At 39.7% G+C, this 21,718-nt stretch overlaps 1 protein-coding gene across 2 annotated transcripts in view; it reads right to left on the minus strand.

Moving 5' to 3' along the window:
- Positions 1 to 5,918: 5,918 nt before the first annotated feature.
- The window catches only part of wdr17 (WD repeat domain 17), a 184,189-nt gene continuing 168,389 nt past the window's right edge, over positions 5,919 to 21,718 (minus strand). Inside the window, exons 31-32 of one of the 2 annotated variants that reach the window (XM_031313083.2) lie at positions 14,382 to 14,477; positions 5,919 to 6,070 (exon numbers count right to left, since the gene is read on the minus strand). In XM_031313083.2, coding sequence (XP_031168943.1) covers positions 5,951 to 6,070; positions 14,382 to 14,477 — 216 coding nt within the window. In that variant the 3' untranslated portion in view covers positions 5,919 to 5,950. Of the gene's footprint in view, positions 6,071 to 14,381; positions 14,480 to 21,718 lie in introns of both variants that reach the window. The other variant, XM_031313082.2, reaches the window with a different exon arrangement.

Raw genomic sequence — 21,718 nt, forward strand, 5'->3', positions numbered from 1 at the left:
CCATCCATCCATCCATTCATCTATCTATCTTCCATCCTTACATCCATCCATCTATCCATCTATCTATCTATCTTCCATCCATCAATCCATGTATCTATCTATCTATCTATCTATCTATCTATCTTCCATAAATCCATCCATCCATCCATCCATCAATCCATCCATGCATCCATCCATCCATCCATCCATTTATCTTCCATCCATCCATCCATGTATCTATCTATCTATCTATCTATCTATCTATCTATCTATCTATCTAGCTTCCATCCATACATCTATATATCTATCTTCCATCACCCATCCATCCATCCATCCATCCATCCATCATTCCATCCATCCATCTATCTAGCTATCTGTCTCCATCCATCCAGCCATCCATCCGTCCATGTATCTATCTATCTATCTATCTATCTATCTATCTATCTATCTATCTATCTATCTATCTATCTATCTAAGATAGATATCTTCCATCCATCTGTCCATCCATCTATCTATCTATCTATCTATCTATCTATCTATCTAGCTTCCATCCATACATCTATATATCTATCTTCCATCATCCATCCATCCATCCATCTATCTATCTATCTTCCATCCATCCATCCATCCATCCATCCATGTATCTATCTATCTATCTATCTATCTAAGATAGATATCTTCCATCCATCCGTCCATCCATCCATCCATCCATCTATCTATCTATCTATCTATCTATCTATCTATCTATCTATCTATCTATCTATCTATCTATCTATCTATCTATCTATCTATCTTCCATCCATCCATCCATCAATCCATCTATCTATCTATCTATCTATCTATCTATCTATCTAAGATAGATATCTTCCATCCATCTATCCATCCATCCATCTATCTATCTATCTAGCTATCTTCCATGCGGCATGTAAACATGAACGCGATTGTCTTTATAATGTATCTTTTCAATAAACTGTCTGTACACTTACAAAGTTCTCAATGCTCAAAAACATTTAAGGACCCTCATTATGCTACCGTTGAAGTTTGGTGATATTTTGAGCCTTTTTAGTGGCACAAAATAGCGATTTATTTTTACTTTCCCTGTGCCCCAAATACTAGCGTTGTAAGCTAATCAGTGGTCCGCGCTAGCGCGCTAGCGTCTTTCAAGCTACAAATACATTTGATTAGCATGAAAACATGTCCCAGAGAGCGACAGAGTGGGTACACATCTGTTAATAACCCCTAGGTTCGTTTTGCGCCGGAATTGTCCTTTAATTTAATCCCCTTTGTTGATGATGTGTGGGATTTTTTTCATACCGAGGTACTCAGAGTTATTGACAAACACTCTCCTTGGAGGTCAGTACGATATAAAGGAAGACATCTACCCTGGATTTAATGGTGAATTACTTGCACTATTCAAGCAAAGGGATAAGGATTGGGATAAACACCGTTCATCAAAGGACCCTGTAGATTGGGAAACATATAAATATCTAAGAAATATATGCACAACAAAAACACGGAATGCTAAATCCAATTACTTCAAAATTTCCCTATGTAATGACTATAACAATCCCAAGAAATTCTGGAAAAATCTTAACACTTTATTTAAATCTAATGCAGGCGCTCCAATAAAAATTAAAATTCAAAATGATATTATTTCTGATCCTCCTGCAGTAGCTAATGCCTTTAATCAGCATTTTTCTGCTATTTGTAATTCCCAGTCTCCTAACTACCATAACACCACAAATATTGCTCAACTTTTTTGTACCTCTTCTTTCTCTTTTTCTTTTTCAACTATCTGTCCCATTGATGTTCAGAGAGTTATTTCAGAACTGAAGTCTGGAAGTGGTAGAGACTTAGATGGTCTGGAAACTAAGTTTATAAAAATTGCCTCTAACATACTGGCATATCCATTATCAGACTTATTTAACTTATCATTAACCTCAGGCAAGGTCCCACTAAGATGGAAATGTGCCAGAGTAACTCCAATTCATAAAGGAGGTGATCCATCCAATCTTAACAATTACAGACCCAGTTCTATTATTAGCAATGTGGCAAAACATTTTGAAAAGCTAATATTCAATCAATTGTATGACTATATTAATCAGTCCTCTATTTTGTCTCAACATAAATCTGGTTTCAGACCAAAATTTTCTACCACAACTGCCCTATTAAAGCTTACCAATGATGTGTCATCATCCTTGGATAATAATATGTCCACCGGAGCAATTTTTATAGATTTAACTAAAGCATTTGACCTTGTTAATCACTATATTCTTTTAGATAAACTTCATGCCATTGGTCTCTAAACAAGCTCTTCTCTGGTTCAACTCTTATCTACATTTTCGACAGCAGTGTAGTGCAGCACGGATCTATGGGACCCCCCGGAGGACGATGACGATGATGCGGCGAGCGGGGAAACGCGTTCGAATGCAGCACGGGTCCCAGAGACCCGAAGGACGAGGCACCCCTCCCCACGTTCACGTGAAATGACATCACATAGTACGCAAGGGTCACCGGGGGACCCCGAAGCTCAACGCCAGGCCAATGCAAAAACGTCAAATAAACTGGACGGGTCACCCGAAGGACAACACAAGGGTTAAGTCAAAGAGTATTAATAAACTATGAATCATTGTTTAGTAATGCTTATTCGGCACCCTTATGCATTTATCAAGTGTTAGTTAAAGTGTATATGTTTTTAACTCTACAATAAGTCTCACAAAGAGCATTAATACCTGTTTAGTTAGGGTTTAGTAATGCTTATTCAGTATTTTTATACATTAATTAAGTGTTAGTTAAGGTGCATATGTTCTCAACTTTACAATAAGGATACCAAAGAGCATCAATCACTGTTTAGTTATGGTTCAAACATCTTTATCAACCACCTAATAATATTAGGAAATACCTTAATTAACATCAAATAAGGGTTTACTTTAGTTAGCTGTTATTTCAAGTTTAGGCTTTTAGCACATTACCTACTGTTGAAATATACACCATAGTTAACTGTTATTAAGGTTTGTTAACCTTAATAACTTAAAAACTTTTTTTCTTTTTTTTTTTTGTTGGTAAAATAGAAACCTTAGTTAACTGTTACTAACAGTTTGTCCAGGCTTTTTTCTATATTAACTAATAGTAATATAGACACATTAGTTAACTGTTATTAACAGTTAGTCAAGGCATATTAATGCATTAAGTAATGGTAAAATAAACACCGTAGTTAACTGTGATTAACAGTTAGGTAAGGCATTAACTAATGGTAAATAATGCATCAATTAATACCTTAGTTAACATGAACAAACATGAGCATTGTTAATAAATGTTTATTAGACACCTTAATTAATGGTTAATTAATGCTTATTAATGCATTAAGTAATGTTAATTGATGTACCCTTCTTGTAACGTGTTACCATAAGAAGGACGCTGTCGGTGCTCGGGCCCTAATAAATATATACACGTTAAGACATTTAACGATATAATTATACATTGGTATATGTATTTATTTATTTATTTAGTTATGGCCCTTAATTCCCTCCATAGCTGCCATGCGCTACATCATTAATAAAGACAGAAAAACGGCTGGGACACCAACTCCGGGCTTCCTGAATGATAACGGTCAATCATTGTAAACTAAGGAGGTCTGTGGGTGAGATTGCCTTGAAAGTGACCAATCATAGGAGGGGCAGTGCCTCCTTGGTTTCCGCCCCCAAAATGTCAAAAGTCAGTTTCATTCGAGCAAGCAGAATTCAACTTCGTTCACCTTTGTTCACCTGCGAGAGCGTTTATGCCCGCTTGCAAAGCAGACAGTCGCGGGCGCTTGGTGACTGCCCTGTGCATGGCTGCTTATACGCCCAGGTGCCATTCTTTCCATCTACCTATGTTTTATTTCACGCTTGCAGCTGCCTGTACAACTCTCGATTGTTGAATTGGTGCGTGAAGAGTAATATCTGCACGTGTGAAATTATATAATTTGCTCGTGAGTGTGTTTAATCGCGCTTGCGAGATATGACATAATCCTGACACCATAAGGGTGCTTCAAACACATGGTACTATAAACCTTCTCTATCCTCAGGAGAGATGAAAGGTGGAGAGTTTACCAAGCACCCAAGCAAAGCATGTGATTTAATCAAAGTGTAATTATTTTTTGTTTAAATTCTGTATACACAGATACTCATACTCTAAATATAAGCTATATGTACTATATGTATAGGGATATCTATATTCCTACCAGTGATGTCTATACATAGGAATGCCTCGATGTTTTGTTAGGTAACCTCATCATTGTAATGTGATGCTGTTAAATGGTTGATGTAAGAGTAATTAATATTATGTTGTTATGCTGAATAATAATGTCAGTGATATTTATATTCTATTGCAGCTAAATGTCTCTAGATTTCAATTATAGGATATTTAGATTAGTGAGACTAGAATATTTAATTTAAGTTTAGTTCATGATTAAGTTTAGGGTCAGTAAATGTAATGGGAGGGATTATCAAACTCTGGACACAAGACCTTTAAGACAGCTGAACCCCTCAAACTTCCTGCTCTTGCGCTCTTCTCTTTCTCTCTCTCTCTCTCTCTCTCTCTCTCTCTCTCTCTCTCTCTCTCTCTTTACAATGGTCTCTTAACATCTCTTAAAGATCCCCCATTATACTCATTTACAGCATCATATTTGTACTCTTGGGGTCTACTAGAATAGGTTTACATTCTTTGATGTTCAAAAACCATGTTTCTCATACTGCCCATTGCTGCGGTGCCTCCACCTGAAACACAGTTTGAGCTCTTGGCCCGCCCTTCCTGAAAAGCCAAGTCGGTTACACTCTGTTGTGATTGGTCAACCAAATTTAAACAAGCCACTTTTTCTTCTGTAACCCATTCTGCTGTAACACAAGCTGGCCGTTGTTGGCCCATGTGCGCATCTACTTAATTTAAACACCACTAAGTTCGAACGAAGTGCTGAAGTAGCTTGCAAAGACTTTGCTCATGTTCAACAAGAACCTCCACATCCAGCAGTTTAATCTTCTTTTCTGTGTGAATTTATGAGAAAACACTGTTTTTCATCACTGCAAAAATTTTAGCAGCCATTTTTTTCCAGAAACTCATGTAGGAAAGAAACATGTGAATTCATCTCCAAGGACCTTCTTTCGATGTGACAACCCTGTTTTCATCACTAAAACAACTTTAGTTGTCATTTCTTACCAGAAGCTCTCATTAACAAGTTTCTATGTAAGAAACATGTAAAACTGAAAACTTTTGAAGGACAAAACAATTTAACCTTGTTTTCTTTGTGAATTTCTACGTAATGGTGAATTCATCTCCAAAGACTTCTTTTGATGGGAAAACTTTGTATTTATCACAGTAAGCAGATGCGGAGACTGTAGGGAGACTCATAAATGCTGACCAATCAGAGCAGACTGGGCTTTTTTGGGAGGGGCGGCTTCTCAGACACGCATTTTCCGCAGGAAAAGCATGTTTTTGATTAATTTTGATGTTTCTGTAGTGTAGCATCAGTCTTTTAGTAGCTGCATTAATATAAGTGCAACACAATAAGGACGCCTTGTATAAATATGCAGCGCTTGCTTTATTTCAGTATTTCTTTCTTCTTTTTTACCACAATAGAATAAGGTAATTTAGATTTATATCCTGTACATACTCATTCTTTGATAATTTTTTAGCTGTAGTAAGGAGGGAATCCTACCAAATAAATCACGTCATTTAATACAACTTTTACAACTGAAAACATAATGATTTTGTTGTTCTCATTACATGACAGCTTACCAATATAAAAATCTACCATTACCATGACCTTGTTTGAAACTAAACATTCTCACAAAATCAGAAATGTATTGTTTGTTGACGCCATCACATTTGTTGGCTCAGTAAATTATAAAATACAGTGCTGAAGCACAAATATTTTATTTTCAGTGTGTGTGTGTGTGTGTGTGTGTGTGTGTGTGTGTGTGTGTGTGTGCGTGCGTTAGAATGGGTTGATGCGGAGTCCTGTTCCCAGAGGGGAGAAAGGGTTGACTTTTGCCCACATTAGAGCATCATTAAGAGATATCGCTGATTTACCATCCTCCAGCAAAAACATTGGACCCTGCACATAAAAAAGAAAATATGAAGATACATATATATCAATGACAGAGCTGGCAATAGCACAGGTCAAACAGACCAAACAACTATTGGGTGTAATGTTGAATGGACAATTAATGTAATCTGAGCACATTGACAGCATTATGACTAAAATGGGAAGGGGCATAAAATTGACTAGAAAGTGCTCCGCTTATTTAATATTCTCTGTATCCTTATTATCTGTCAAGTATTGCAGTCCTTGGTCTTTTGTCACCTGCAATACTGTCCAGTCATATTGCCAGCAGCAGCAAAGAAAGACATTAATAAACTACAAGTTCAAAACTGAACTGTCAGACTGGCACTGCACTGCTCAACACGAACAATGTAGGATATATGCTCATTCGCTTGTCCTGGTTCTCAGTTGAAATTAAACTTCACAATAGCCTTCTCGTGTTCTTTAGAAATGTAGTGTTTAATAAAATATTTCTTAAAAAGTACTAAACCAACAAATCTGGGTACAGCTTTTTTAAGAGCAGTTGCTCTATGGGGATTTATTCCTATCTTTATTCAAGAGGGTGGTCTTTCAATTTCAGAACATTTCTCACAGATTTTACGTTCAGATTTTGTAATGAGTGAAACAGGTGATTTAACGCCACAGCAAATTTTACATCCAGTTTAGCAACAAAACAAAATGCTTATGGAACCTGAAACCTGGCTGGGCCATGACGAATATGTTAGTTTAAACGAAGCCACTCCTCCCAGTCATAATAATACCCAAATTCCACGAGGCTCAGGCCGAGGAGGGGGAGTTGCAGCCATATTTGACTCGAGCCTGTTAATTAATCCTAAACCTAAACTAAATTATAACTCGTTTGAAAGCCTTGTTCTTAATCTTCAACACCCAACATGGAAAACAGTACAGCCAATTATATTCGTTGTTGTTTACCGAGCACCAGGTCCATATTCTGAGTTTTTATCTGAATTCTCAGAGTTTTTATCATGCGTAGTCCTTCAATCAGACAAAGTACTTATTGTAGGTGATTTTAATATCCATGTGGACATTGAGAGCAATAGCCTTAGTACTGCTTTCAATTCACTGCTAGATTCTATTGGTTTCAGTCAGAGGGTGCATAAGGCCACGCACTGTTTTAACCACACCCTCGACCTTGTGCTAGAATATGGCATCAAAATTGACGATTTAATAGTATTTCCGCAGAATCCTTTATTATCAGACCATTTTTTAATAACTTTCGAATTCCTACTACCAGACTATACGAAATTAAATAAAAGTTTCTACACTAGATGCTTATCTGACAGTGCTATAGCTAAATTTAAGGAAGCTATTCCAACAGCACTTAACTCAATGTCATGCCTTAATATAACAGAGGACTGTTATGTTAACTCTAGTCCCTCCCAACTTGATAACTTTGTAGACGCTGCTACGGCCTGCCTACGGACTACTTTAGACTCGGTTGCTCCTCTCAAAAAGAAGATGATGAAGGAAAGGAAACTAGCACCTTGGTATAACTCCCAAACTCGCAAATTAAAACAAATCTCACGAAAACTTGAAAGTAAATGGCGTTCCACCAAACTGGAAGAATCTCGTGTGGATTGGCAAGATAGTCTAAAAAATTATAGGAGGGCCCTCAGAAATGCCAGATCAGACTATTACTCAATACTAATAGAAGAAAATAAGAACAACCCAAGGTTTCTTTTCAGCACTGTAGCCAGGCTGACAGATAGTCACAGCTCTATTGAGCCATCTATTCCTATAGCTCTGAGCAGTGATGACTTCATGACCTTTTTTAATGATAAAATTATAACAATTAGAGAAAAAATTCATCACCTTCTGCCCACAGCTTCCAACGACTCACCATTGGGCGCAGGAGGGCTAGAGAGAACGATAAGACCTGATACTTATTTAGACGGCTTTTATCCTTTAGACCTCCAACAATTAATGTTAAGGGTCTCTTTAGCTAAGCCAACTACCTGTCTCTTAGACCCCATTCCAACGAAGCTACTTAAAGAAGCACTACCCGTGGTCAACACCACATTACTAGATACGATCAATATGTCCTTATTAACGGGTCACGTACCGCAGTCTTTTAAAGTAGCTGTGATAAAACCTATTCTGAAAAAACCCACCCTCGACCCTGAGGTCTTAGCCAACTATAGACCTATATCTAACCTCCCGTTTCTCTCCAAAATCCTTGAGAAGGTAGTCGCTAATCAATTGTGTGACTTTCTGCATAGAAATAGTCTATTTGAAGACTTTCAGTCAGGATTTAGAATGCATCATAGCACAGAGACGGCACTGGTGAAAATCACTAACGACCTTCTAACTGCTGCTGACAAAGGACTTGTCTCCGTACTTGTCTTATTAGATCTTAGTGCTGCATTCGACACTATTGACCATACCATCCTCTTACAGAGACTGGAACATTTAGTTGGCATTAAAGGAATCGCACTAAGCTGGTTTAAGTCCTATTTTTCTGAGCGATCCCAATTTGTTAATATTAACGATAAACCATCCAAATACGCTAAAGTTAGCCATGGCGTTCCTCAAGGCTCAGTGCTTGGACCAATTCTATTCTCTTTATATATGCTTCCTCTAGGCAATATTATTAGGAAACACTCAATTAACTTTCACTGTTACGCAGACGACACCCAATTATATCTGTCAATTAAGCCAGACGAAAGCGGTCAGTTAGCTAAACTTCAAGCGTGCATTAAAGATATAAAATCCTGGATGACCCACAATTTTCTGATGTTGAACTCAAACAAAACGGAAGTTATTGTGCTGGGACCCAAGCACCACCGAACTTCATTATCTAAATATATAGCTCCCTAGATGGTATTGCCCTGGCCTCCAGCACTACTGTCAGAAATCTAGGAGTCATTTTTGACCAGGATCTATCCTTTAACGCCCACTTAAAACAAACCTCAAGAACAGCCTTTTTCCATCTTCGTAACATTGCCAAAATCAGGAACATCCTGTCTCAAAACGATGCTGAAAAACTAGTCCATGCATTCGTAACTTCCCGGCTGGACTACTGTAATTCTTTACTATCAGGCTGCTCAAATAAGTCCCTCAAGACCCTCCAGCTGATCCAGAATGCTGCAGCACGTGTTCTGACAAGAACTAACAAAAGAGATCACATTTCTCCTGTATTAGCTTCTCTGCATTGGCTTCCTGTAAAATCCAGGATTGAATTTAAAATCCTTCTCCTGACCTACAAAGCACTAAATGGTCAAGCACCATCATACATAGAAGAGCTTTTAGTACCTTATTGTCCCACTAGAGCACTGCGCTCCCAGAACTCAGAGCTACTTGTGGTTCCTAGAGTCTCTAAAAGTAGAATGGGAGCCAGAGCCTTCAGCTACCAGGCTCCTCTCCTGTGGAACCAGCTCCCAACTTGGGTTCGGGGGGCTGACACCGTCGCCACATTTAAGAATAAACTGAAAACCATCATCTTTGATAAAGCTTATAGTTAGGGAGTGAGGAGTTGCAGCATAGTAGAGTAGAGTAGAGGGAGGCAGGAAGTACAAGCCCGTTCCGGCAGGGGAGAGTACGAGCCCGGTCCAGGGCCCCTCTCTTTAGCCTGCCTCTCTTAGTTATGCTATTATAACTCTAGACTGCTGTGGGAAGCTCCTTCCAAGGACACAATGAGCCGCTCCCTCTTCTCTCTTTTCACTTGTCTCCTTTTGTGTGCATCTTAGTCCCAGAAATGCCTGTTACTAACCTAGCTCTGGGGAGTTTTCTCCCCGGAGTCCCTTTGCTTCTTCTTCACCCAGAACATCGCCTTGGAATTGGGTGGCACCTACACCGGGGTCCTGGGTGCAGCTGACGCTATGGACTTACTACACCCTGCTACGCTCTGCGTTTCCCCGCAGTGTCCGACTGCGTCCTGCCGCGTCCAACCGCGTCCACCCAGGCTGCTGTGCCACACTACACCCCGTAACGCCCTGCTGTGCCCTACTATGACATGAACTACTATGACTACCATTGTGATCACTGCTTCACTATCTTTATTATGACTATTATTGCCACCATTCACCACTCCCCCAACTGGTGCCGTCAGACACCGCCTACCAAGAGTCTGGGTCTGTCCGAGGTTTCTTCCTAACAAAAAAAGGGAGTTTTTCCTTGCCACTGTCGCAATAGCTACTGCTAATGCTTGCTCTTGAGGCAACCACTGTAATAGTTGGGGCTTCGTAAAGTACAGAGTTTGGTCGAGACCTACTCTATCTGTAAAGTGTCTCGAGATATCTCTTGTTATGATTTGATACTATAAATAAAATTGAATTGAATTGAATTGAACATCACTACGTGATGCAGCAGTGTGCATCCCCACTAACCTGGAAAAAGTTTTAAACAGGCCATGGCTCAGTCAAAATTGAATACAGCGTGTCGCGTGAATACGTCTCCTGCAGTGACCACTGTTTGTCACTCTGCCTGAGCAAAAAACTGCTGTACTCGCCCTGTCACTGTTTCAGTTGCTCACCTCAAAGAGGAGAAAGAGCGGATGACTGTTAGCTTGAGTTCGTGGAGCAGACAGCTCTGCAGAGTCATATAATTATGACTTTATGCCATTTCATAAAATGCTGAAGCAGCGCCAGACCGCCGCTAATAAATGTATTTAGCAGAAACACTGCCCTGGTGAATCGTGTGCTCTTGTGAGGCGGTATCTGACACTGAGGGTCACTGAACATCGTCAGTATGTGATGAGTTGGGAGTGAGAACGGTTTGTCCAAACAGAAGCAACAGACATAACCATCACACAAGGAATGCCATCTCAGGTCAACCCCAAGAACAAGCCTCCTTAAATGCCCAGTTATCTATCGGTTGATAATGGCTTGGAACTCCCCACCTCCTCACATAACTTATGCATGTAACAAAAAAAAGAAATAGAAAAAGGCACACCTAATGCCACTGACCATATGACTGGAACTTTTTAGCCTTCTGGGGCTTCATTTCTAAAACCAGTTACGCAAGAAATTGTTGCGTGAAGCAGGGTGAAATTTGCCGTCGCAACATTCCTCGCAAAAGTCGGGATTTATAAAGAATTTCCATGCGTAAAAATGTACCCAGTTTTCCGCAACCTTTTGACCATGCGTGTGATCGTGCGTAATGCTCCCAAGGTTTTGTAGACTGCGTTTTAGTGAACTCCGATGGTAACACGAAATATCACATGGATAAAGTACTCTGGATGCATATCGCACAGCCTGCATGTGAGCACACTCTAAATTTTAATTTAGTTTTCGTAACAATCAATTAGGTCTATCCATGAATTATAAAAATGGATATTTATAAATCTCAAATAAATCTATTTAAAGGGGTGATAGAATGCAAAACCAAGTTTACCTTGTCATAGTTGAATTACGACAGTTCGGTGGGTAAAAAGGACATACAGAGAACCTCAAAGTCCCATTGACACCTCTTTCCTATGCAAATCTCACAATTTGAAACTGCTGCTGAAAACGGGCGAATCTCAACAAAGCTAAAAGTTGACGTCAACTCCTCAACTCCTCAACTCCTACCTTATTTGGCTCTACCTTCTATCTTTGTAATGCCCCAAAATTTACATAGGCCACTGACTGATCTGGAACCAGTTTGTCTTGTGAATCTAGGTCGCGCAGATCTCAGAAATGTTATACATTGTTCGTCTGCTATTTCATCACTAAATTCACTTTTGAGACTTTTTTATGCGAGAAATCAACTATGTAGAGGTAAAAAATGGGCCGTTTTACGAAAATTGATGGCTAATTGCAAATTTTGTCCAACTGTGTGTCAGAGTTCAGTAGCTCCGTAGGCTAACATGACTGCTGGTTGCTGCCTCGCCGCCCGGCCTGTCCTTCTTCACAGACCCCGGCCTGCTGTGAACTAGATGGAGCTCCGTCACGGCCGGCAGCCTGCGGCGCTCCCTCCCCTCTTCCTGCTAAATGGCCGGTGTGTGTGTGAGTGAGAGTGCGGTCAGCGAGCTTGTTACGCCCGCAATCTCTTGTGGAGCATTATAACTTCGAAAAACCACAGGTTCCAGTTAATCTAATATCTGGCTAACACTGGCGCATTTACAGAAATGTTGATTAATGTACATGTCCTAATCAAATAAACTTACAAACTTAAACTTAAACTTAAACGTATAATGGATATGTGTGTTGAGTTATAAATAACTCAACACACATATCCAACGATCGGGGAAATAAACACCTCTCGTCTGCAAGTCTCATTGATAGATCCCGCGGTGAGCTGGATGGAGCTCTATCAATGAGAGCTAGCAGCTAATCCTAACAAGACCCCTCAAATTCACAAAAATGCATTACATTGAAATCGGACAAAAGTGTTAGCTTTGTAACACCTTAGGGTAGCTGTAATATAAATGCCGTGATGAAATTCAAAGTGTAAATATACTATAGTTATGACGAAAGTGTAGCCGCGATCTTTTCCCATAGGATTGAATGGGAAACAGCTAGCTAGCAGCTCCTCCTAAAGAGACCCCTCAAATTCACAAAAATGCATTAAATTGAAATCGGACAAAAGTGTTAGCTTTGTAACACCTTAGGGTAGCTGTGATATAAATGCTGTGATGAAATTCGACAAAAGTGTAAATATACTATAGTTATGCTGAAAGCGTACCCGGGGTCTGTGAAAGGACAGGCTGGGCGGTGCAACAGCAACCCAGGCAGCACCGGCCGCAGTCACATTAGCCTGCGGAGCTACTGAACTCGGTTTTGCATTCTATCACCCCTTTAAATAGATTTATTTGAGATTTATAAATATCCATTTTTATAATTCATGGATAGACACACAGTTGGACAAAACTTGCAATTAGCCATCAATTTTCGTAAAATGGCCCATATTTGACCTCTACATAGTTGATTTATCGCATAAAAAAGTCCCAGAAGTGAATTTAGTAATGAAATAGCAGAAGAACAATGTATAACATTGCAGTGTCTGAAATATGAGACCTGCTGTCTCGTCTCCACTATATGTGTATGTGCTTTGCTCAACCAATCAGCGCGCAGCTCATCTAAATATTCATGAGCATACCATATTTGGAAGAAAAGCTCTCGTTTGAAATAGAGCCATTCCACATGGATGCATTAGGCAGCATAGAACAGCACACAGGCCATTTTCAGCCCTACCACTGTTATATACCCCATTAGTGTGAAATACCCTATATAATCATTCTATCACCCCTTTAAAGCTCCCATATTATGCTCATTTTCAGGTTCATAATTGTATTTTAAGGTTGTACCAGAATAGGTTTACATGGTTTAATTTTCAAAAAACACCATCTTTTTGTTGTACTTCACATTGCTGCAGCTCCTCTTTTCACACTGTGTTCAGATCTCTGTTTTAGTTACAGAGTGAGACATCTCTTCTTCTGTACTATCTTTGTTTGGATTCGCACATGCGCAGTAGCTAGGCTGTTTCTCCAACTCTGGTCAGTTACAAGGCAGGATTAGCTGGAAGACTTCTTCTAAACGAGGGTGCACATGTAAGTAGTTCTTTTGTAGATTATGGTGAACTTGTGTGTGTTGTAGCAGTGTTTTGCCATTGAGAACAAGCTAGCATGCTAGCAGTTAGCCCCCTAGGCCCCTCGTTTCAGCTAGTGATGTAGAAAGCCGTGCAGATTTTGACCAGCTCACCCGGAGACTGAAGGCAGGACACATTCAGAAACCCGTATCTCACTCAAAACAGCATGGATGTTTTTTTTTTCAAAGTTTGTATGTGTGTGGAAGCACCAGAGACACAAAATAACACCCAAAATACCAGAAATAGTGATAATATGGGCACTTTAAGGCCTCCAAGCAGGATTTTGTTTCGATGTTCTACCTCTGTTAGGAGCACCTCGTCCTCACAATCACTGAATCGTGTGTTTTCCCCATTTTTCCCTTTCATGTTTGGTCATCAAGGGCTTCTTTACAAGGCTGCAATATGCATTGATTGATTAACATGGACCTTATTAGGACAAATATGGGACGACCTTGGGAGGAGCGTGAGGCTCGTGCACGACCGCATTTATAATGAGAAGAGTGCGTACCGGTGTGCGCCGTAAGGTGTTATAAATCAGAATTTTGTTTTTGCGTACGGAAATTCTGACTTTTTGGCGCACAAAATCTTTCAGAATAGAATCTACGCACAGTTTTATAAATGAGGCCCCTGATCCTTCTTTGAAGACATTATAAATACAATGACTAAATTATAATGTATATTCTTTGTAACGATAGTATATATTTAAGTATATGAACATACTATGTATTGGACTGTATTATTATGTATGTTGATATAGTTAATAACAAAATAACCAATAAAATAAAGAAAAACACACCTGTATTATTTGTCCAGTGAAACAGGAAAGTTGAACATCTGAGTGGCTTGGCAGATTGGAGCCTGTCACATAATCAGCACCCCACAAGACAAAAGCTGCTGAGGGAGAGAGGAAACATGTTTTACTGCTTTTATTTTACGGATTCATTATTATTAGATTTTACACACAGTGCTCCTCAATCAAATATGGACCCTAGGGTATCACTGTGAGGATCACATTTTATTTTATTTCTCAAGTGCCTTCAAAACAATCCAGCTCCAGCTGCTGAGTGAGAAGCTTCACAGGATTCAAATAGATGCCTACACCATCTCCTGGATTACTGACCGACAGTCTGCTGTGTGCGTCCAACTGCATGTCTGATTAGGTAATCAGGAGCACCACAGGGGGCCGTCCTGTCGCCTCTTCTGTTCACTTTATACTCAGACTTTCAATACGACTCAAAGTCCTGTCATCAGCAGAAATTCTTGGATGACTCTGCAGTTGTTGGGTGTCTTAAAGGTGGACAGGAGTCGGAGTACAGGGACCTGGTGGCCAGCTTCTCTGAACCACCTGCTCTTGATCAGACCACAACCAAGGAGATGGTCAAAGCCACATCAGGAGAACAAGGACGTTCTGGGAGAGGAGGTGATGGTGGACAAATATCTTTGAATTCACGTTGACAACAGACTGGACTGAAAATGCAACCAGAGTCTGTTTATACAAAAGGACAGAGCAGACTCTACTTCCTGAGGAAACAAAATGCTGCAGATCTTTTACCTATTGTTGCATGCAAAATTTGGTAACACTTTACTTGACAGTACCGACATAATCGTGACATGACACTGTCATAACTATGACATGACACTGTCATGAACGTGTCATAAACCTTATAAACAAGTCATAAACGTTTATGACTTCTGTCATTAAGTGTCATTCGGTTTTTGTCATGACAAGTTGACATTGTTTTGGTTGTCTTGATTATGACAACTTGACATTAATCAAAGTGACATTACCAGAAGTTGTCTTGGTCATGACAACTTGACATTAACCAGGATGGCATTACCAGAGGATGTCTTTGTCATGACAACTTGACATAAAAGAAAATCCACCTCTTTTTGTATTCATGACATGTTGACATAATGATTATTATAATTAGATGTGCAAGGTTAGAGACCAATTGTAGCACTTGGTCAGATAGATGTGTGACAGGATATTTCACAAAACTGGCTGTCATGACACTATTATGACAATGTAATGGATATATTCTTAGACCTCAAGTAAAGTGGTACCATTTTTATTTGTCATTAAGATATCATGGATAAGACTTGCTGTCATGACACTATTATGGTAGTGTAACTTATTTATCAATCATCAAAGCTAACAAACAAATAAGTGTTTTTCACGCTTTAAAGTAAATAAGCCAATGGGTGAACTTGGGTTTGTGAGCTGACCAATCAGCTATCAACTAGGCTACGTTATATTTAGGTCTCCTCACGTCCCTTTTGGCGCCTGCGTCGGAACGTATGAGGCTGCCATTATTCACTCAGTAAGATAAAAAGAACGACAATTAGTTAAATAAATCATCCATGCTAATCAGTGCTAATAGCGCAAAGCTAACAGGTTAGCTAAGGTGCTAATAGGGTAATTAGCCACAAAAGGCTAGTGGACTACTGCATATTGCCTGTGAAAAGGCTAATGATTCTGTCTATTGATTATGGAAAGTAATGTTGCTTTTCAACACTATTGCTAGCTGTGGGTATTTTGTTGAATGAATGTTAAGTACATATTGTGAGTTTAATTGTTTAACTGGAGTTTATGGTGAAGTAGCTAACTTAAAGAGGCTAACTGTGCATTCTTTCTACTGTTCCTGGTGCAGGGAGGGATAAATAAGCACGCATGTCTTAATGCCTCTAGATTACAACACTGTAGCTTAAGTTATGGGAAAATAATAGATGAGAGATGTTTCCATGCAATTTATGCAATTATATTTAGGATAGTGTTAATGTTACTAAGTTCCATACGACTTGAATTAGAAATATATATTTTGTATAGAGGTTGCCTATTTATATAAATATGCTTTTGATACCTGAAAGGGATTTATATACTTTTGATACCTAAGCAGGGGTGTGATTCTTCCGGATAAATCCGGAAATCCGGCTTTTCCGACCTGAAAATGAAGCTCTCGTAAATCATGCAAATCCGCTTTTTTTTTTTTTTTTTTGAGGGGGGGTCGCAAGGCATGGGTCGTGTGGGGTCGAACTATTTTTTTACATACCTGCAAATTAGCTTTTTGGCGTTTTGAATGGGAAATTGTCATCCACGTGAATCGTGTAGATCCGAAGAGTTGTTTTTTTTTTTTTGGGGGGGGGGGGTCCGATCCGAGACCCTCGTGCCTTGACATCCGTTTATCTACCGGACCGTGGATTTCGGTGCTTCTTAAATGCCTGCGCTTCTCTCTGATGCTCCGCAAATGGACGTTAGAGGCAACTGAAACATCGCCGCACGGGACGCTAGTTAACACTACACTCGACAGCAGGTAACGTTAGCCTACCGTTAGCTAGCAGCTGTCACCTTTTTCAGCCCTTCTGAGTTTGCAGGTATGTTCTTAGCTAAAGCCGACAACGGGACAATATTTTTATTTTATGTTGGCAATGCAAGCTGAAGCGACGTAGCAGATGACGTTGAGAAGTTGCAGTGAGGAATATTTTAGGAGCACCATTTTCGGCAGTGCAGAAAGGTAGTGGCCCACACTAACTTAGTGTTGAGCCGGGAAACATGGCTAAAAGAGCTCTACAGCGAACAGATGTGCTGGGCGAGCCGTCAGTCGTGGAAGCTAACAGAAGCTAGCTGGCGTAAGCTGACAGCTGACCAACGCTACCAAGTGATCGGCGGAGACAGGGAGTACATGTATTTGAAAGAGTCCGGTAGTCATGGCAGACGAAGGTGTGAAGGGCTAATCCTCGCTAGATCACTAGCTAGCTAGTGGTAACCGTTAGTCGGGAGGTTGGCAGCTCGTTAGCCAGCTGAAGCTAACAGTCGCTCGGTGGTGAGTAAAGTACGTTACACAGGCTGGCAGCAGCACAGAGTCCAGAGTTGATAAGTGTGTGTGGGGGGGGGGGGGGGGGGTAGAAAGGTGTTGAGAATGACCAAATGACCAACACCTAATCTTAAAGCCCATGTTGCAGGTTAACCACCACTGTTGATTAATGGGTACATAAAGCACTCAACATATGTATATATCATTGTTAAAAATGTCTCCAAATAGTGTTAAAGGCCAGTTTTTGATGTCACGTTGGGGAGACGTGCCTCAGCCTAGTACTATAACTATGGTGACTGACTGGGATGAGGAAGCTAACTGGCTAAAGTTAACCTGTGCGTATGCTAGCGGAATTAGCTAACATTGCGTAGCCAGCCAGCAGCTTCGGCAGTAGTTTCGGCGAGCTAACCACGACAGCTAACACATCCACATGCGTCTCTATTTCAAACATCACTGCAGGTTGACTGCTTTCAGCAGCAGAGGTTGATTGTGGGCGACAATACTGTCGTGGTTAGCTCACCGAAACTACTGCCGAAGTTGCTGGCTGGTAACGCAACGTTAGCTAGCTAATTCCGCTAGCATACATACAGGCTAACTATAGCCAGTTAGCTTTGTATGTAACAAAAACCCACCCATCTCGTAGGAGCGAAGCTTAACATTTCATTCAATAAAATTATGGTACAAAAGGAGCACTAACGCCACAGGTCTTATGCTCACAACGTGGACGCAGATATAGGAAACTCAGAAGGCAGTCGTAATATTTACCTAGCTAGCAGTCTAGGCTAACGCTGTTGCGCTAACGTTAGCAAACGTCGGCGTAGCTAACTGTCCAAGCTGTGTTTCACTTTCCCTCCAATATTATTATACACATAATAAAGACACATGGACTCGGTCGAGACCAAAAGCTATATTTTGCAACACCAGTGGCACAGACCGAGACCATAAACAGTGAACAGAGACGGGGCTTTCGTCTGTCGTCTCCCCAACGTGACGTAATGCAATGCATTGTGGAGGAAAGGAGAATCATTGCAAACCGCTGTAAAATAGTACTACTTTTTTGTATTTTATTCCGTTTTGTGATATCCATTGTATTTGATGTTGCTGGGTAACAGTTTAAATGTTTATTACCAACAAGCAAATTGCGCAAATTCATTAGAAAATAAACCCTGCAACATGGGCTTTAAACTTAGGGTACTTAATATACTACGACCCGATCAGAGGTTACTTAAATTGGGACGTTCAGTCAAAATCAAGCACGTCACCTTCAAACGGGATCTCCGTTTGCAGGGTTCAAGCTGGACCCTCCCGTTGATCATCCTGTCTGGGGGACCGGCTGCACAGTGAGAAGCGCTGCTGACGGGCGCAGAGCTCTGCCGGAACTCCGACTGCTGTCTGTCCGCGCGGCCGCCTGACGGCATCAGTATTAAATTGAGACAGTTTCATTAGCGATTAAAAACGTCTCGTTATCGCGTTAAATAGTAGTCTAATTCGGTATAGTTGGTTTTAATGCCTGGTGTGAAGTGTAGGCCTATAGGAGTACACATGAAAACCCTGAACAAGCAGCGTCGCTCTGCTCCGTCTTTCTGCTGTGCCATTCACGTAGTAGTTTTACACTATGTAGGTTAAACTCTGCAATTAATCCGCGGTTCACATGTATGTATGAACTGTGGTGGTCTGTTACACTGTAGGCTATATTCAACATCACTGATTAAGTAGCCAAAGTCAAGCGTTGTAAGCTAACCAGCGGTCCGCGCTAACGTCTTTCAAGCTACAAACACATTTGATTAGCATGAAAACGTGTCCCAGAGAGCGACAGAGTGGGTACACATCTGTTAATAACCCCTAGGTTCGTTTTGCGCCGGAATTGTCCTTTAAGACATGTCTTATCCTTCATGATATCTTAATGACAAATCAGAATGGTACCACTTTACTTGAGGTCAAAGAATGTATTTGTTACACTGTCATAATGGTATCATGACAGTCAGGCTTATCCTTCATGATATCTTAATGACAAATCAAAATGGTACCACTTTACTTGAGGTCAAAATATTAATTAGTTACACTGTCATAGTAGTGTCATAATAGTAAGTCTTATCCATGATATCTTAATGACAAATCAGAATGGTACCACTTTACTTGAGGTCAAAGAATGTATTTGTTACACTGTCATAATAGTGTCATAACAGTAAGTCTTATCCATGATATCTTAATGACAAATAAAAATGGTACCACTTTACTTGAGGTCTAAGAATATATCCATTACACTGTCATAATAGTGTCATGACAGCCAGTTTTGTGAAATATCCTGTCACACATCTATCTGACCAAGTGCTACAATTGGTCTCTAACCTTGCACATCTAATTATAATAATCATTATGTCAACATGTCATGAATACAAGACATCCTCTGGTAATGCCATCCTGGTTAATGTCAAGTTGTCATTACAAAGACATCCCAAACTAATTTAATGTCAACTTGTCATGACCAAGACAACTTCTGGTAATGTCACTTTGATTAATGTCAAGTTGTCATAATCAAGACAAATTTAAACTTGTCATGACCAAGCAACTTCTGGTAATGTCACTTTGATTAATGTCAAGTTGTCATAATCAAGACAACCCAAACAATGTCAACTTGTCATGACAAAAACCGAATGACACTTAATGACAGAAGTCATAAATGTTTATGACTTGTTTATAAAGGTTTATGACATGTTCATGACAGTGTCATGTCATAGTTATGACAGTGTCATGTCACGATTATGTCGGTACTGTCAAGTAAAGTGTTACCCAAAACTTTCTTTGCTGCAATGTGCTGAAGCATTAGAACCATTGCCCCAGAAAACAGCCATGACCCTGTACAACCAGTCCCCTCTATGTTAGGACAGGGGGGTCAGGAGGTGAAGCCTCAACCTTCTCCCTAACGGACTATAGACTGATACAGACCCTCTCATTCTGGACTCATTCACCTTTCATCTTCTTTAAACTATCTGATATATAACTGCACTATTAATTGCGCTATGTCTACCTCCAATGAATATATGTACAGTATTAAAAGGTCCCTTACTTTTATTGTACAGTGTTGATAAGTAGTATGTGTGTTTCCTTTTTATTTTATTTTAAATAATCTAGGCTGCTGTAACAGAAAAATGTAGAAGAATGCAGAACTGGAGCAGAACACTCTCCAAACTGTTGTTAAAAAGTGGACAATCACTGGCCCACGTCACCATACATACCAACAACAGTTTGTCTGATGTGAATCCAGTTCTACAATGCAATCATTCAGTCTGTTCTCTGCATATCCATCACTGTGTGGTTTGGATCAGCCACCAAACAGGACAGGAACAGACTGCAGAGAAAATCATCAGAGACAACCTGCCTTCCATCCAGGATCTATACTCCTCCAGAGTCATAAAACGGGCAGGAAGCATCACTACATGGACATAACATGTTTCAGCTTCTCCTCTCTGGCTCACAGTTTCTACCTACAGGCTTTCACTATGATAAACATTTAGCACCAGTTAAACCAATCCCTGTGCAATAACCCTGGAACACCAAGCATTCACCTGTCAGAAAATATTTGAATTTGTGTTAAACGCATAATTTAAACATGTAAATATATGTCATACATAAACCACATAAACAGCATTTACTGTCACATAAGCAACCTGTTGTTTTACCCTTGTGTTGACTTCGGGTCACATTGACCCGTTTTTAATTTTTGTTTTATATCAGAAAAATTGGGACGTAGAAATAAGCGCTGAAAATATGTAGAAGAAAAATGTAAAAATTTAAAACGTTGGAAAAAGCAAAAACAAACTGTGAAAAAAAGGCGTCAAGAACGTCGAAAGAAATGTGTTTTTTTCAAGGTTGACGGGAAGACAACAGAAGGTTTAATAATTCGTTATGGTTTTCCAGCATCATTTGCATTTTTGCATTTCCCTATTGTATTACTGTTTACAATCCTCGTGGAGCTGTCTGTTTACATGTGTGTATGTATGTATGTTTATGCTTATGTACAGTACACTGTAAACCCGAATGTTCAAAGTAATTAAATAGATTAAGTGGGGTATACTCAAAATTTTAGAAAAAGTTATACTAACTTAATTTTGTCAAGTTGGTGTAACATGTTCTTCATTTTTGAGTATTGTTAACTAATAATTTTTGATTAAATGGAACTATTTTGTGTATAAGTAAGCATAACTTAAAAACATAACTTAAGTGCAACTTAATAGAATTAAGTAATTACATACTAAGAATGATAAAGTCCTGTTATTTCTATTGTTTCAAATAGGGGTGATTTAAAAAAAAAACTTAATTT

This window comes from Sander lucioperca, chromosome 4 (assembly GCF_008315115.2).
Source record: "Sander lucioperca isolate FBNREF2018 chromosome 4, SLUC_FBN_1.2, whole genome shotgun sequence".
In the NCBI taxonomy this organism is placed as follows: Eukaryota; Metazoa; Chordata; class Actinopteri; order Perciformes; family Percidae; genus Sander; species Sander lucioperca.